The sequence below is a fragment of the Patagioenas fasciata genome, chromosome 14 (assembly GCF_037038585.1).
Source record: "Patagioenas fasciata isolate bPatFas1 chromosome 14, bPatFas1.hap1, whole genome shotgun sequence".
Taxonomy (NCBI): domain Eukaryota; kingdom Metazoa; phylum Chordata; class Aves; order Columbiformes; family Columbidae; genus Patagioenas; species Patagioenas fasciata.
Genome location: NC_092533.1, coordinates 3,999,231 through 4,016,081, shown reverse-complemented (window position 1 = coordinate 4,016,081; position 16,851 = coordinate 3,999,231). Strand labels below are relative to the sequence as shown.

Here is a 16,851-nt window from a genome sequence, read left to right as displayed (position 1 = left end):
CGCTCCCCGCCCCCCAGCGCTCCGCCAGCGCGGGCCGAGCCGCAGCGCGGTCCCCGCGTCGGTGTGCGGGAGGCGGACCGGGCGCGACCCCGTCGCGGGCATGTGGGACCAGGGCTGCCCGGTCGCCTCACTCGAGGCTCGCAAGCCCGTGGTCCCGGGGCACCGTCCCCACCCACGCGCGCACTCGTAGCTCTCCGGGGCGGGAGCGGGCGTTCCCCCCTACACCGCCCCCAGCCACCATCTTGGCTGGCGCCCGCTTCCGCCGCCATCTTGGGTGGAGCCGCCGCCGGTGGCCGGGCGAGCCGGCGGGACGGGAGGTGGCCGAGCAGGACCCACCCGGTGGCAGACAAGCCGCCCGGGGACACGCAGCCCAACTGGCTCCCGAGGGCCTCCATGGCTTCCCCCCTGCTCTCACAGCCAAAGGCAGCCCCCTCCCCTGGCCAGCTCCGGAAACGCCCGAGCGACTTTCGGCACACTTCGGAACTCTTCGTGCGCCCATCGGGAACACCCGAGAGCGACGCGAGCCGTTAGTGAGATCCAAGCACTTCCGGAGAGGCCCGAGAACACTTCGGCTTTCTCCGGAACGTGCTCGAGCATTTCCGGTCGCGGTCAATAAACGGCCGTTGGCTTCGTTGGGGCGCCTCGCGCTGTAGAGCTGAGGCGGAAGTGCGGGCGGGAGACGTCAGTTCCGGAGAGTGACGGAGCGGCGGGTCAGAGGCGGCAGGAAAATGGCGGCGCCTGAGGAGCGGGAGCTGACGGCGGAGCAGACCGAGAAGCTGCTGCAGTTTCAGGTGCCGCGTTGGGGAGGCCCGTGCCGGCCAGCGGGAGCGGTAGAGGCGGCGCACGGGCACGGAACGGGCTGGGCTGGTCCGTCGCATCGGCGCTCGGGCCCTGCCGGCCTGTGCCGCGCCGGGGAGCGCGGGGGTCCCTGAGAACTGGGACAGGCCTCGCCTGGAGCTGGCTCGGCGGGGCGGAGTGTCGGGCCGGGCCTGAGTAGGGTCCGAGAGGAGAGAGGCCCGTGCTCCTGGCTCTTGAGGGGGCGAGGGAAGCTCCTGTACGGGGCTGGGGCTCGCCGGGCTGGGGCCTCGCTGAGAGGCCGGTCCCTACTATGTATGCTCCGAGCACTCCATTAGGAATGGTGTCTGTCCTCACTAATTGGGGAGGCAGGAAGTGACTATTGAATAAACCTCATTACCTCTGTACGGGGTAAAAACTCCTCAGTAAGTCACGGCCATTTTAATTAGATAGCCTGAACAAAAAATCACTCTGTTGTCGTTAGTGATGAATGGGAGATCCTTTCCTGGTGTTGTGGGAGGGTTAACCAGTGGGTTTCTATGGAATGTGTTTTTTCAGAAAATTGTTTCTAACCCTCAGTGTTTAGTAGTGCCTGTTGGGGGGAGGCCACTGGGGACTGTAGTGATCTAATCTCTCTGCAGCATAACATGGGCTGGGTCACTTAACCTCTATTTTGCCAGGGCCTTGAGGCTGTGCAGTAACTGAATTATGAAAAAAAAAAAAAAAAAAAAACAAAACCAAAAACCTGTAGATGTGACTTTTTGTGGAGAAAACATTGCTGTGAAGTTGAAATACTTAGGGCTGCTGAGTGAGAAGTAATTGAATGTGCTGGCTGATGAAAACTGTCTTCAGGTGTCTTGGGTTTGTTCTCTGAATTGTAGGGTGTCATGTGGTGTTCCTTGGATTGCAGAGCTGTTTTATAAATACAATATTACTTTCAAGAGTGGTTTGTCTGATTTTGTTGCTTCATATTCATCTCTCTAAGATTGTGCTTTGCATTTTTTGGTGTGATATAACTGTAGGATGATAGGGCTTAAAGGCACTAGAGAGGCATCCAGCACTGCCTTCTACAGCTGAGATAACAGCAGGTGTTCCTCATCGTTCCAGACAGATACTTGCCAAGCCTTCATCTCTGAGCCAGGAGGATTCAACAATCCCCTGAAGTAATTAATGTCCTGCAGCGTTTCTCCATGACTGTAACTATGAGGAAACTTTTTTTACAGGTATCACCTCTAAATCTTTACTGCAGATTAGGCTGGCTGGGCAATCTTAGCTTACAGACAAAGGTGGCAGAGCAATGTTAACAGTTGCTTTCCCAGTGCTACAGTTTCCATGGTAAGTATGTGAGGTTTAAGCTGTTGCCTTATGCTGCACATATATCTGCACAAGCTGTCCTTTGGCTCCCATTCTCCCATTGTAGTACTTATTAATCTACAGAATCTGGACAGATAGGACCAGCTGCACTCATCAGTGTCCTTGTTGCCATTTTCAAAACCCTGTGGGCAGCTGTGAAATGAAAGAATTGTGTTTCCTAATGCTACCTGGTGTTGCTATGAGCAGCAGGCTGGGGGCTGGAGGGGTCAGAAGTTCAGGGATTCAGCTTTTAGTCCAGCTGCCTGTTGAACCCTTATTTGAAGCAGAGGGAAATGCTCCTTAGACTATAAAGAAGATTTTCAGTTAGAAAACAGTTACTGTCCGGAGTTCAATGTGAGATCTGTAGTCCAGGAGGCTTTGATACCAGGATCTTCTCATACACCCCTTGGGTGTATGGGATTAGCTGTTCACCAGGGCTGGGTTGCTGACAGACCTCACTGGTGAGTCCTTCTTTGGTACCTTGCACCTGGCTGAAAGAAGCTCAGGTGTGTGGTCCTGCTTGTTCATTTGAAATGAGAGTTAATCTGTCTGAATCAGTCCACCTGGAAAACATTTTTTTTGTTTCCTTTAGCTCAGGCTTGTCAAACTCATTTTCACTGGGGGTCACATCAGCTTTGTGGTTGCCTTCAAAGGGCCGAATGTAATTTTAGGACTGTATAAATGTAACTACTCCTTTGAAGGCAACCACAATGCTTATGTGGCCCCCAGTGAAAATTAGTTTGACACCCTTGCTTTAGCTGGCCCCTGTTAAATAGCATTTGCTGTTTGGAAAGGATGACTAAATCTCATTCAAATCATTTGTACATTGCTGTTGTTGCAAAACTCTGTTCCAGTTAGCTTGTAAACATTTAAAGGATTCCTGCTGTCTTTGCAGGAAATGCTTAAATGTTTTCAAATGTAGCTTTACACTTTAGTTGTGAAGATCCTTCATAAGTGATTTGTACAGTACTCAGTGGTGCAAGGCATTGTGCTTCCACAAAAGGTGCCATGGCAGTGTGAATGAGGCAGGAGAACGGGCTGGGAAAGAAGGGAATGGGGATAACAAAGATGAGGTGAACAAGAGCAGAAGGCCCCTGGTAGTGTCACAGTGAACAGGAGAGCCAGAAGGAAAGCACTGAGCTGTAGAGTGCTGTTCACCCAGCAAACAGCTGCTCTGGGTGAAGATGTTGTTGCCCTTCACTGTTTATCCTGTTTCTACTGGAAATTGCTCCTTCCAAGGTAGAGAGGTGAGTGCCTGCAGTGCTGTTTGTGGCCCAGCTGTCGGGGTTACAGTTTTAATACATGCTTTGCATTAATTCCACTGCCATTTGCTTTATGTGTTTTGGTAGCACTCATATAAACGACTCTGCTGGCAGAACAGTAGAAGTCGCGGTTCTGTTTCTACTGACAGAGCTGTAACAGGAGAGTTGTCTGCAACCCTGCTGTGGCAGGTTAATGGAAGAAAAAAATAGTACCAATATGGAGAGGTAATTGGGCTAAACTTGAAATAAAAGCAACAAAGCACTCTTGCGTGCTTTCAGCCTCCCGTTTGCTGCTGAAACATTGGCTAATGTAAATGAATAAAAGCATCTAAATTTTTCATCTGTCAAGACTTGGCTGTCTTGACATCTGTAGAGAGAAACTTGATGTGAGCAGCTTAAGAAAGCTGTGGAGATACTGTTCCATTTGGGAGATGGAAGAAACAGCAAAGCAGCTTTTGTAGGATCTTGTTATTGATCTGTGCCCATTACACTTGGGCTGATGTCTAATGTAGTTATAATATGCTGATATGGAGTACTGGAGTGTTATTTGCCAAGGAAGAAGTTAGCACTCATTATACCGTTTTGAACTTCAACTAGGGAAAACAAAATGCTCAGGACTGAAAACATCTCTCGTTTAAAGAGGGTGGAAGAAACAAGAAATCCCAGGTACCCTTCCTTGCTCAGTGCATTGTGTATTGATCAGAACCCTCCTGAAGGCATTTGCTGTAATATGCAAAGAGAAGCTCTTGGTGAAGCCTTTTTTGCTGCCTGAAGTCAGATGTTATTTATCCTTGGAAACATAATTCCCTGGAATTTGGTGGTGGGTTGGGAATAAGAGCAGTGCCAGTTACAGTCCTGGGGCTTTGCATCTCTTACACTGAGTTTCAACATACAAGTGTATCTGCAGAGGGAACAATTCATAAGTCCAGTTTACAGCCTTTTTCTACCCCAAGGCATTTCTTTCTGCCTTTGAAGTGTGGAATTGCACTTTTTGCTACTTCAGTATTGAGAAGATTTTTTGCATCCTGAGCAATCTCAAAGGTAAGAGATGCAAATAATTCTATCCAACAGCAGTTTTGTTGTGTACAGTACTCTGCTTTGAGTGGTGCTTTAGAAGGCAATGTTGAATTTTCTTGGCTTTTGTAGCACTGAATATTTTGTTTTCTAAATATTATCCACTGTCTTGAGTGTGGATCTACATTCATGTGAAGGTTTGAGGGTGCTAATTTAATGGGAATAATTTTATTTTTGACTAAAGCTTATCTATTATGTTTAAGATGTATGCTCTCTGAGGCAGTTTGTGATAGACTGCAGTCAGCAGGAAACTAGTATGAATAGTTAGTGACTGGTTTGAAGATGGTGTTTGTTCTCTTAGCCTTAATGATACCAGGAACATGTTTATTTGTCTGGTGTGTGAATAACCCAGTTTGCAGAATAGTTGCGAGATTCAGCAGAAATAATAGAGCTGGTGCAGTAGAATGATGTGATGTTTCAGGTTTCTCATCTGTTTATGTGACCTAAGGTGGAACAGTAGCTGTAGAAGGTGCTGAAATAACAGTAGAAATGATTGTTGGGAGCAATAATGAACAGTTTTGATGTTTAGCAGCAAATCTTGTCTGAACTGACAGCTGAGCTGCCTTCCCATGGTTCTCACACCGAGTGAAGTTGTTCTGAACCCCTGCGTGGCTTCCCGACCATCCTGGAACTGCAGCATCTGCCTTTTGGAGCAGGTCAAAGTAACATTCACAAAGGTGTCCAGTTTTAACAGCTGCCTTTACACAGGCAATTTATTTTTCCTGCCATGTTTAATTGTGCAGCTTCATTGATCAGAAGAGTGGTGTGAGCACTCAGCACGGTGCTGCTAGGGTGGTTTTGTCACTTCTGTTCCCTGTTGGGAGTAACTGTATTAAAATGCTAAGAAAAAAAGTAGATTGACCTCCACGGAGAAGTGCTGTCATAGAAGACTTGAAGATGTGACCGGCAGCATGGCTGTTGGGAAGGGGGATGTTGGCCAGCCCTTGGTCTTTCTCTGTGGGGCTGGGTAGGTCTTGCAAATGCTGCAGTGATTCAGTGCTCATTAAATGCTTTTCAATAGTTCTGCGTGCCTGTTTGGTGCTGCTTTCTGACCTAAAACTGCTCAAGCATTTTGCATAATTCAAAAAGGAGGGAATGTTCAGTTGCGAAGCGCTGTTATTAGTGCTGAGCCACTATCCAGACATTTAGAGACAAAGGTGTGAATGAGTTTGAGTCTCGTAAATTTTGCAAACACTGGCAGAATTTCCAGGGTGTTAAGGAATGATGATCAGAAGACTTTCAAAGCTCTGGAATACACAGATGGTAACTCCATTGTAAAATCAAATAATTGAGTAAATTGCAGGTGCCTTTTAAGATGTCCTTCTAAAAGGACAGTGAAGGGCCTTCTGTTGGGAGTGAAGTCAGAATACAAGACCTAAGTTTTACTCAGTGAAACACATCTTTTAAAGAAAGGTAGTCAAATTAAAACACGATGGTGAAGCCAAGTGATGAACCAAGGTGTTCTGGCAGCAACAGCCGAGTTCACTGAGCTTCATGTCTTCTATGAAATTTACTTCTGTAGTGCTGTCTTGGAAGGCTTGCTGCAGACTTACTTTTTAATAAATATTTGTACACCACTGGGCAGTGACTTGAAGTGCTTTTTTTTCTGAGCAACTGTAATCACATAGTTAATGTCAGCAATGCTTAGAACAGTCTGGTTCTGTACAGTACAGTGAAGATGAGAAAGCAGCAATCTGTGGAGGCATCATGAGAAGCCAAGAAATGCTCAAAACTTTGAACTGAGCTCAGAGATTGAATGGGGTGTTTGTCCACAGTGTGACTCGGGTGGAAATAGCATGTGGAATGTATGAATGGGGGCAGGGAAGGGCAGAGATGCACAGTCCTTCTCCAGTAAAATTAAATCCATGCATTCCTAAATGGTCAGCTTGTTGAGATGGCTTCAGGGTCTTTTAAATGAAGTGGGAAATGGGGAGATGAGCAGCAGAATGAAAAAGGATTGGTAGCAATGGATTGAATCGCGAGGTGTAATAGAAACCATGCGCAGGGATTTGTTTCAAGTCACTGCTCTGTTTGCAATCATCATCAGCTGCAACCTGCAGAAGAGCTGCACTCTGTGGGACAGACACGGGGAGCAGGAGTTCCCTGCCCTTGGCCAAACTCCTGCGCGGCCGAGATCTCCTCAGGTGCTGGGAGAAGCGTGTGTGGAAGCAGCAGGTAGGGGACCAGGCTCTCGTGTGGTTCAGCTCACAGAACCTCTGCAGGTCAGCAGGCTCCTCCTGTCACTGTGTGTAGCAGCACGTGGGAAGGATTTCTGTGTCCCTTCTGGGCTAAGGAGATGTTGGGAGAGAAATCCACCTGGTAAGAGCAGGAAGCATTAAGAATCTGTGGAGTTCTCTTGTCAAGAATTACCTTGGTGGAGAAATTGTCATATTTCAAGTGTCTCCTTATCGCTAGCACATTTTGTTAAATTTGTTACACTGCTTGTGATAGTTATTGTTTCTGCCATCTTGTATCCAAGCTAAATAAGTGTTTCTGAAGGTATAACTGGTTTTTTGTTTTCTGTTGCCCAGTTATTAAAAAAACAAACAATTTTTACTCTCTTTTTCTTTTTTAAAAAAATAGTTTCCTTCAAAATTGCCAGAATTGTTAGTGGTGTCACCTGGGTGGTCTTTCACTGGCTGATTCAAAGGATGATTGTTAAAAGGGTCGCAGCAGCACATTTGTGGCTTTATGCTTTCATATGAAAGAGTGTGCTTTGTCTCTGAGGTGTGATAGTCAGCCCTGAAATATCTGTTCAGACACCTGGCGGCAAGTGGCGTGGGAAGAGATGTGTTTGTGGTGCAGTGACGGGGATGTTCAGCAAAGATTTGTCTCCAAGAGGTGCTGACGTGGCTTCCAGTAATAAAAAATACTGTTCGATCTCTTGTGGAGAAGTTCTGATTGGCGTGGGGTTAAAATACACCTACCCAAACATTGACTTGGGAGCTCGGTGGCTGTGAGGTCTGCCGGCGTGTTTGGACTGTGTTTTCTGTTTCAGGTCCTGTCTGAGTAAGGCTGGATTTTTACTGCGGAATCCCATGATGCTGGCAAACGCTGCCTTCATTAGTGTGCGATCATTTTGGTTTTAGTCTCTCTTTATGCTTGCAGTGAGTGAAGTAATGGTCATCTTGGGTTTTCAGAAGTGCATTACCTGTCTTTTAAGGAGATGCTTTGAGGTGACATTTGAGGGCATCTGCCTAGCATGTCCTTCCAGAGTGAAACTTGTGGGTGATATTATGTTAGGCTCTTGTCTGGGCTTGGTGCAGTTTTAGTAATAGCCCTTGGGTGCTGCGGAGAGTTGGCTGATACTGGAAGGGTGCAAAGGCCTGTTTGAGGCCCCCTGTGTGTTTGTGAATTTGGGTTGGCACAGGTTGCTCCACTCTTAAACTGAGAGCAGAGCACTTAAAAAAAAAGTGTTGTGGTGATGTGTTGTACTAACTCCTGACTGTGCTCATGTGTTGCATAGAACAGTAAAAACACAGCATTTCCCTGGCACTCATCTGCTTTTATCTTCCTTTAGGACTTGACTGGCATAGAGTCCATGGACCAATGTCGTCACACACTGGAGCAGCACAACTGGAACATAGAGGTACCCCTGCAAATAAGATTCATAGCAGTTTCCAAGTACCTGGATTAAACAGAGTAATTCTGTGGGGAGCGCTGGGGCTACCAGTGAGAATTTGTCAACTGCAGAATTTACCACTAGTAGTAGCTCTCTAACAGTGTCTTGATCCATCTGGAGAGCTGGTTTCAGGAGTACACAGCAGAGTTGTTATGGCTGTGAAGAATCACTTGAGGAGCATGTTGTGTGACTTCCCGTAGTGTGTGTGCACAGGCTGCCAGAAGGTTTTCCATACAGCCAAGAGTATTGGGGGTTATGGGCTGTAATGAGTTGTTTCCCTAGTGCTCTGGGCACTGTGGAGAAATAATACCTACTGATGTCCAAAGTATAAAAAAGATATTTTCTGCCATCCTTAAATGTCTGAAACCTCCCTTTGTTCTTTCTTGTTTCAAAGGCAGCTGTACAGGACCGACTAAATGAGCAAGAGGGTGTCCCAAGTGTCTTTAATCCTCCTCCATCGCGGCCATTGCAGGTCAATACAGCCGACCACAGGATCTACAGCTACGTTGTCTCAAGGCCACAGCCAAGGGCAAGTTATCTTACACTGGATTTTGTCCTGCTTCTTGGGTGAATCTTTGTGAACAACAACTTGCAAGCAGGGAAAGGGATTGTTTTCTTTGTATGTTGTTATCTCCATTCTAAATATTTTGTCTTCTGAAAACAAAATGTAGAGCTGTTCCTTCAGCCTCCATTACTACTGTGGATATATTTTCTCCATGGGATAACTCACAGTGTGAGACAACCTTAATTGTGTCATAGAATGTGTTGCTGAGGAATAGTAGAGCTTTTTTATAAGTTCAGTTGGAACAAAGGACTGTCCCTTCCTTATGGCAGAGTGATATTTTTTCTGTTTAGACAACATCCCCCCCAAAAATAAGGGATGTTAACTTGAATAAAGTGTCAGTTACTTGCATTAATACTTCACAAACAAATTTGCATGAGCACCTGTAAGACTCAGTGCTGTTAATCCTTTTTTACAGTTAAGAAAATTAGCACAGAGCAAAAGCATTGCTGCTTGAATAGTTACTGCCGGTTTTCAGATATGTCACGTTGAATTCTGAATGAACTGTGTCAGTCACTTAAACTTGATGCATTATGTCCAAAGCCATGAAATATTGCTGAGCTCTTTTGCCATGGTTAGAGCACCAATATTCCTGTATGTGCGCGGTGCTGATGAACACACTGCTTCAGCAGGACTGTTCTGTGGGTAGAGTCTGTTCTAATTCTTTGTAATTGCAGGGCCTACTAGGATGGGGTTACTACTTCATAATGCTTCCATTCCGATTTACCTATTACACATTACTTGATATATTTAGGTAAGTACTTTTTTGTGGAGACTTATGTATTGACTGCATCAGGGCACGCTCTAGCTTAGATTTGCCTGGACCTCTGTCACTTGGATCTTTAGCTCTAATGGCAGATTTCCCATTTATTTGCTCGACTGGCTTCACCTGTAGTCTTGTAAAATTCCTACACTATTTAGTAAGAAATAAGTCTTATTTCACAGAAAATGAGCATCTTGCAGCTCTGTAAATGAAATATTTAGTTGGAATTCTCATCCATGCAGTTTTACAGTTTGAGTGCCACACAAAGTGGGCACAACAGTGTCCAAGTGTCCAGTATTCTTGGACAAACAACTTGATCAGAATTGTGTCCTGTTGGGCTGGACTGCAGGTTAACCTGCCCTAATACCTGTAAGTTACTTGACAAAATGCAAGCTGTTTGGGTTTTGCTTTTTGCCCTTTAGTGTCTCTTGCCTCTTTTCCCTTTACTGCTCTGAAGGGGCTTGTTCATCTTGCCTCCTTACAGCATTAATAGAGAAATGGGAATGTTGAAGGGTAGTAAATATGCAGCAGTCCTGCCATCTGCATTGTTTTAGAAGTTCCCCCTATTGTATTACTTTTTCTTTCCCTTTAAGGCTTTTCCAAAGTTCAGTTTAACTTCTATACATCAATAGAACTTAAACAATATTGGTATCTGCCTTGCAGCTAAGCTTTTTTAGCCTCAGAAGAATGGGTGTTTCTTCATTGGACTCCTAGTGTAATGTTCTCTTTCTGCAGCTCTTTGTGTTCCTGAGTTGTTAGTCTTAGAATAACAGAAGTGCAGTTTTCAAAGTTATTTGGACAAAACAGTGTGGCTTTTAATTTTCTGACTTTGACTAAATTCCTCAAACCTCCTGCTGTTGGTGTGGCTTATGCCTGATACTCCAGAGGATGTTGAAACCATTAATCACACAGAATTCAGATACTTGCTGATGCCTGGCATGAGATAACATTTGACTGGTGGGTTTCTGTGGCAGTGATATCTGTTGGGGCAGGTGGCAGTTTAGGTTGTGATTATAAATGTTCAAGGGTCTCAGCTGTGACTTTTTTCCTCCTTCTGAATGCCAGGGACCTGTTCTTCAGAAAGTCAGTAAGCTGCATTTCCAGTGTCCTTTGCTTCCTTCCTAGGTTTGCTCTGCGTTTTATACGCCCTGATCCTCGTAGTCGTGTCACTGACCCAGTGGGTGACATTATTTCGTTTATTCATATGTTTGAGGAAAAATATGGGAGGATGCACCCTGTCTTCTACCAGGGAACTTACAGCCAGGTCAGTGTCACGTGTTGGTGATTCTAGGGTGATGGAGAGTTGGAATTTTGCCAGATGGTATCAGGGCCTACATAGCCAAACCACTTTTCTTCTCAAAGCCCAGCATATGTCCCCAAACTCTGTAACATGGTAATGGAGAGCTAGTGAACAAGTGTATTCGAAAACCAATGTCTGCCAGGCTTGATGACATGCCAAGCCTGCAAAGTTGGAAAGCAAAGCTGCTCTGACTGTTCCTTGTCCGTCTGTATGGCTCTGTAGCCAACAGCGATTCTTTGTAATCCTGCCTTTGTTTTTATAAACTGGTGTGGCATGCCAGAGTCTGTCCTTCTGCTCAGCAAATTGGGATTGACTGCCTGGGCTTTTTTTATAACGCAACTCCAGGATTTGGTGTGGGACCTCAAAATTGAGAGAGGGAGCCCCTGAAGAAATTATGGGAGGTGAGAGTTCCACAGGTTAGATCTGGGCTGATGATGCTCTGTAAAAGAGGGACCTTCTGATAGGAAGCTTCTTGTGCAGCTTCTCTCAGCCTAGCCAAGGGCAGTGCCTCCTGCAGCACGTCCAAGCAGACAGTTGGATCAGCGCTGCTGCCCAAGCGTCAGAGAAGAATGTGCAGTCTGTATCTGCTCTGCAGCAATGGAGCTCACCGCCTCCACAGCTCTTCCAGGCCCCTCTGTCTTGCCTGGAATCCAAACTTAAATAACCACAGAATGGTTAGGCTACTGGTGCCAGTAGAACAGGGAGCCTATTGTGCACTTATCTTGTGGTCTTGTTAAGAAGTGTTCTTGGGTGGGTGGAATCCAGAGACTCTAGATGCAAGTAGTTGTTTGTTTGGGGGATTTTTTTTGTTGATTTGGGGTTTTTTGTTTGGTTTTTGGTGTTTTGGGGGCGGTGGCCTGGGGTTGGGCAGGGAGGGCAGTAGCATTATTGAGTTATCTTTTTGTAGTGTTTTCATTTGGTGTGGTCTGAAGATTGTGTCCTGTAGAGGCTGGAGTGGAAAGCTCAGCCCTGGCTGCTCTGGATCTGAGGGGTGGAGGAGGGTTCTTAGCTGCCAGATGGGTCTGCTGGGGGTGTCTGTGGGGGCGTCGATCCACACAGTTGCCTCCCTGGCTTCACACTGTGTTCACTGTTCTCCAGAGCCGCATCCTGAGAAGAGTGTTGAACAAACACCACTGTAGTCCCTTAAATGAGGATTTAGTCAGAAAATCTGACAGGTTTATCCTCCAGTGCTGCTTCATGAAAACCATGCTAGGAGCTGAGTAGTGGCCTTGGGTGAATGTTGCTGAGCTGTGTCACACGTGTCTTGTGCGTGGTGCTTTCCTCTTGCCTAGAGACCCTGTAACTTTACCTCCTCTGCTTTTATGCCAAGGCACTGAATGATGCCAAGCGGGAGCTGCGCTTCCTGTTGGTTTATCTTCATGGAGATGACCACCAAGACACAGATGAATTCTGCCGGTAGGTAGGAGAGTTTTCCAAATAGGTACTTAGGTGCTTTAAATGCAGCTTCATTTACATGATCTCTTCTCTGTCCCCTAGAAATACACTGTGCGTACCTGAGGTGATCACCCTCATAAACACTAGAATGCTCTTCTGGGCCTGTTCAACCAATAAACCAGAGGGATACAGAGGTGAGTGTGTCCCTCCCAGTTTTTACTTATTCCCTCCTGTCTTTGGAACAAACAAAATGCTTTTTGACAAATTTGTATGTTTGAAACATGTTGGTGGTTTTTGTGCAGGCAGATAAGATTTCAGGCTGCATGGGGAAATAACATGCTTGTTTTCATGTGATATCTCAGAGAGCCTGTTTGGGTGCCAGGGAAATACCTTCTGTTTTTATCTTGCATTGTTCCATATGTGTCTGGGAAGTCCTAGTGAGGTGTCTTTGCTGTGGACATTCAAGCTGCTTTCAGTGCATTGTTGGTGGGAGTTGGGGAGTGTGTGCTGGGAACTAAACTGAGTGCAGAAACAGGTATCTAGCTGTGCCCTTAACACTAGTTTGTATTATGCGTGAGGCTGGGAGTGACTTATTATGTGCATTCTTTCCCTTTCCAAGACAGTAATCTTCATTCCACACCCAGTCTCTCCTTCTCATCCACATCGAGGTCCTTTTAAGTACTGTCTTTCTAGAGCTGTTAATACCTGGCCTGCCAGCATTTTGTAGGGTTTTGCTGCAAATGGAGGCTTTTCTCAAAGTTCTGTTCATGCTTCCTGTGTCTTTTCTGAGCCTGCTTGTTTCATGGCAGGAGAGGTGAGGAGTTCCAGTACTAAATCTGGGTCATTCCTGGCTTCATAGTTCAGCTATTGGCTATCAACACCCTGAAAGAATGGCTTTCTAAGGAGACTCTGTTTTACTTATTGCTGTTTCATTGCTGCAATGCTTTGGAGTCACAGCCTAGAAAGCAGAGCTGGAAAGGGATCGTGGCCTTTCATTTAATCCACAGGGTGCTCTGATTTAGTCTGGAAGGCTCCATTGGTAATGATGGCTCCAAGTTGTGTGGCATGGAGGTGGTCAGCAGTCATAGGTGAATAGAAATTTAAAAGCCCCTAATCTGCTCCATTCCCTGCCTTTGGCACAACCAACCTCATCTTGTCCTGAAATGTCCAGGATAACACTGTGCCATCTTCCCTATAACAGCATCTTCCAAACTTTGCCATCCTTAATATTAGCAAGTGTTTCCCTGTGCTTAACCTGTGCTTCTCTTTCTGTAGTTTAAACCTGGGGCTTTTTGTCCCATTCTGAATGGCTACGCAGAGCAATTTACTTCAAGAACCTTTCTGGTTACTTGAAAGCTTTGTTTTTTCTTTCTCAGTCTCTATGCTCCAAACCACTTCATTCCTTTGTTAATTTATAGGGTTTAGTTTGACAAAATGGAGCCTGAGGCCTTTTCTGCCTTGGAAAGGACAGTGGCTGTGGAAGCTGCTTTCCTAGGCCCTTGGTGATGGAAAGTGTACAGTGCCCCTTTCTGGCCTTTCTGCATGAGGCAGTTGTGATGTTTGTGCCTGTTTCCCAGTCTCCCAGGCTCTGCGAGAGAACACGTACCCATTCCTGGCTGTGATTATGCTGAAGGATCGCAGAATGACGGTAGTTGGCCGGCTAGAAGGCCTCATCCAGGCTGATGACCTCATTAATCAACTGATGTTCATTATGGATGCTAACCAGACATACCTGGTGTCTGAACGCCTGGAAAGGTATGAATTGATGTGAGCTGCAGTAAGACAGACCTTGTGAAGACAGGTTCTGCTCTGCCCCCTTCCTTCTTCCAGACACCCTGTGTAGGCAGGTGGGTCAGTGTCTCCCCCTCTGTAACACAGCCCATGGGCTCCTTTTCCCAGCGGGATCACCAGTCCATAAATTCAGGCTGCTGTATGGTCAGGGAGCTGGATGGGTTGCCCATACAGGCCCACTACTAAAAGGTGGGTGTGAGTGCTCTATGGTTTACTGTAGTTGCACCCCTGTAGTGTCCTGGAGCTTTGCAGGTAAAGCTTGGACAACAGCCAGTGGGAGCCAAGTGGGAGCAGAGGCATTGCAGGCAGAGCTGGCACCTGCAGCCCATCGGTAGGCGAGTGTTGCTGCCTGGGCTGACCGTCCTGAATTCTGACGGTGTTGCTGTTAATGCCTGGAGAGCACAAGCTCCGGCCCCTGGTAGCTCTGTGTGGACTCACAGGCTGTGTCCAAAGTAGAACGCCAACTTCTGGTCTTCGGCCTATCCCTTCTCTGCCCCACAGTCCCTGTGGGGGACCCAGTAAAACATTTTGATGTCGCTGGTTTCTGAAATGTGTAAGGAATTGCCTGAAGGAGATGAGCAGTGCCCACTTGACTGTTCAGTTTCATGTGCTCTCTGTCCACCCTGTCAAGCTGCAGTGGGTGATGAGTCTTTTGTGTTCAGTTCATTTCCACTCAACCTAGGGAAACAGTTTGTGTCCTGGGGATTGTGGAGACCTGGCTTGCCTTTTAGGAGTTTGTAGTACTCTAAATGAGGTGTTACCTGATGTGTGTGCTCCTGTGAGTTTGAGGCTGTACCTGCACCCTCAGGTCTGCTGTCAGCCTCCTGTGCTTTCGCTTGAGGGCCTGCTAGTCCTGACCGCTCCCTGCTCGTGTTTGCAGGGAAGAGAGGAACCAAACCCAAGTCCTGAGGCAGCAGCAGGATGAGGCATATCTGGCATCCTTGCGTGCAGACCAGGAAAAGGAGCGCAAAAAGAAGGAGGAACGAGAGAGGAAGAAGAAGAAAGAGGAGGAAGTAGAGCAGCAAAAGCTAGCAGAGGAGAGGCGGCGACAGGTGAGAGCAAACTGACTGCTGGCGGGGGTGCTGTGTCCCCTGTTGGATGCTCAGGCTGTGTGGGAGCAGTGCCCGCAGCAGGGTTGTCTTGTCAGGTTGGGACTGCTTGTCTTGTTCAGGGCTTGAGTGTCCTCCAAGCCTCCCTGAAGCAGCTGTGCTGCAAGGGACAAGCATAATGGTCAGTTCAGTGCCTGCCCATTGCTCCTGCTCCCTCCTTGCTTTGCAGACGCTGCAGGAGGAAAAGGAGCGGAAATCTGAATGCCTTCCTCCTGAACCACATCCCGATGACCCAGAGAGTGTTAAGATCATTTTCAAGCTGCCTAACGATTCCAGAGTGGAGCGGCGATTCCACTTCACACAGTCATTGACGGTGAGCTTGGGGCGGAACTGATGCGCTTCCCAGTGTGAAGGAGGAGGGTCAAGAGATTTCCAGGTGGCTCAGCAAAGCTTTGGCTCCATTGGACTTTGCCAAATGGTGACCTTTGCCGAGATCCTTAGCAAGCAGCGCTGTTCCTGGGTAAGGAGACTGTGTCTTGGGACCTGGTCCCACCAGCTTATAAGAGGGAGATTAGAGGAAAAAAGCTTCTCCTGCAAAGTTGAGACTCTTGTTGCTGCCTGTTAAGTAATGGTGTAGGAAGAGCCAGAAACAGTGTCTGGACTACGAAGGTGACAAGTCCTGTTTCACACATGCTAAGAAAACATCTTGTGTCTACAGTGCGGTGATGGTGTGAATTTGGTGAACTCCCCTGTGAGATGCCGGGGGTGTGATCTGGCTGTGTCATTGCTCCCCCAGCTGGCGGTTATTTCTGTGCTTCTTTCCCAGGTGATCCATGACTTCTTGTTCTCCTTGAAAGAAAGCCCCGAGAAGTTCCAGATTGAGGCCAACTTCCCCCGCCGCGTCCTGCCCTGCCTCCCTACAGAGGAGTGGCCCAACCCCCCCACGCTGCAGGAGGCCGGACTCAGCCACACGGAAGTCCTCTTTGTGCAGGACCTCACGGACGATTGACACTTTTCCAGAAGATACAAAATGGAAAGAGAAGTTCATATTATTATTATAATACAATATTTTTTTTAAAAAGACTGCATACAAACGAGGGATCAGAGACCACATCGCCTGTGCCAGCTGTGCTGCGTGTGTGCACTGGCGAGAGGAAGTGTGTGCACGTCCTTGCACCCCCGTGTACACAGCCATCCCCTACACTGGGATGGCAGAGAGGGAGGGGACCTGGTGTTGCCCCTCCGCCCTCCTGGGGGAGGAGCAGGAATGGCAGCTCTTGGTAATTATTGCTTTTATTGACAACAATAATAATAAAACCCCAACAACCTGACAACTGGTGAAGATTTGATACTGTGCTGCTCCTGACAGCCAGAAGACCTGAATGGGGTGGGGGGGAAGGGCTGGACAAAATCTTTTCAGCTTCCCTCTGTGTATAAATACCTTTCTTTTAATATTTCTCTTGCTTTGTAATGACCAAAGGAGAATGGGGTTGACTATAGTATTAACTTTTTGATAAAGAGCTGGTTCAATTCTTACCAGTGTGGGGTCTTGCCCAGGGTTCTTAGCCTGCGTAGTGTAATAAACTCTGCCTCTAGCATGTCTTTGCCAATGCTTTCTGCCTGTGCCCCAGCTGAGCTGTCACTGCTCACAGCCCTGTGGGTACGATTAACTCCTGGTAATTTGGGGTGAGACAGAGTGTGCATTGTGGTGGGAGGCAGTGCTGCCTGCCTGGGGCAGGGGCTGTGAGAGTGGGGGGAATTGCCCTTCCTTTGGTTAAAGGGCTGGATCAACCCTCCCTCAGCAAGGTAGAGATGGAAGAAAAACCACTGTGCAAGGTGCAGTGTGGAGGAGGGTGGGTGGGAGCTGCTGTTTCCCCCAGGGCCT

The 16,851-nt window shown here is 47.2% G+C and overlaps 1 protein-coding gene across 1 annotated transcript; it reads left to right on the top strand.

The window, feature by feature from the left end:
* Positions 1-43: 43 nt before the first annotated feature.
* Positions 44-16,564, top strand: FAF2 (Fas associated factor family member 2). The gene is made up of 11 exons (XM_065848772.2): positions 44-791; positions 8,005-8,073; positions 8,501-8,635; positions 9,346-9,422; positions 10,557-10,695; positions 12,062-12,147; positions 12,229-12,320; positions 13,704-13,881; positions 14,798-14,969; positions 15,196-15,339; positions 15,793-16,564. The coding sequence occupies exons 1-11, from the start codon at positions 729-731 to the stop codon at positions 15,973-15,975; spliced, it is 1,338 nt and encodes a 445-aa protein (XP_065704844.1). The 5' UTR covers positions 44-728; the 3' UTR covers positions 15,976-16,564.
* Positions 16,565-16,851: the final 287 nt, after the last annotated feature.

Bases quoted from the DNA above. Each gene is read 5' to 3' on its own strand.
- FAF2 (XM_065848772.2), top strand. From the start codon at position 729: ATGGCGGCGCCTGAGGAGCGGGAGCTGACGGCGGAGCAGACCGAGAAG. The intron at 792-8,004 runs GTGCCGCGTTGG...ATCTTCCTTTAG, and splicing joins AGAAGCTGCTGCAGTTTCAG to GACTTGACTGGCATAGAGTC. The intron at 12,148-12,228 runs GTAGGTAGGAGA...TCTGTCCCCTAG, and splicing joins GACACAGATGAATTCTGCCG to AAATACACTGTGCGTACCTG.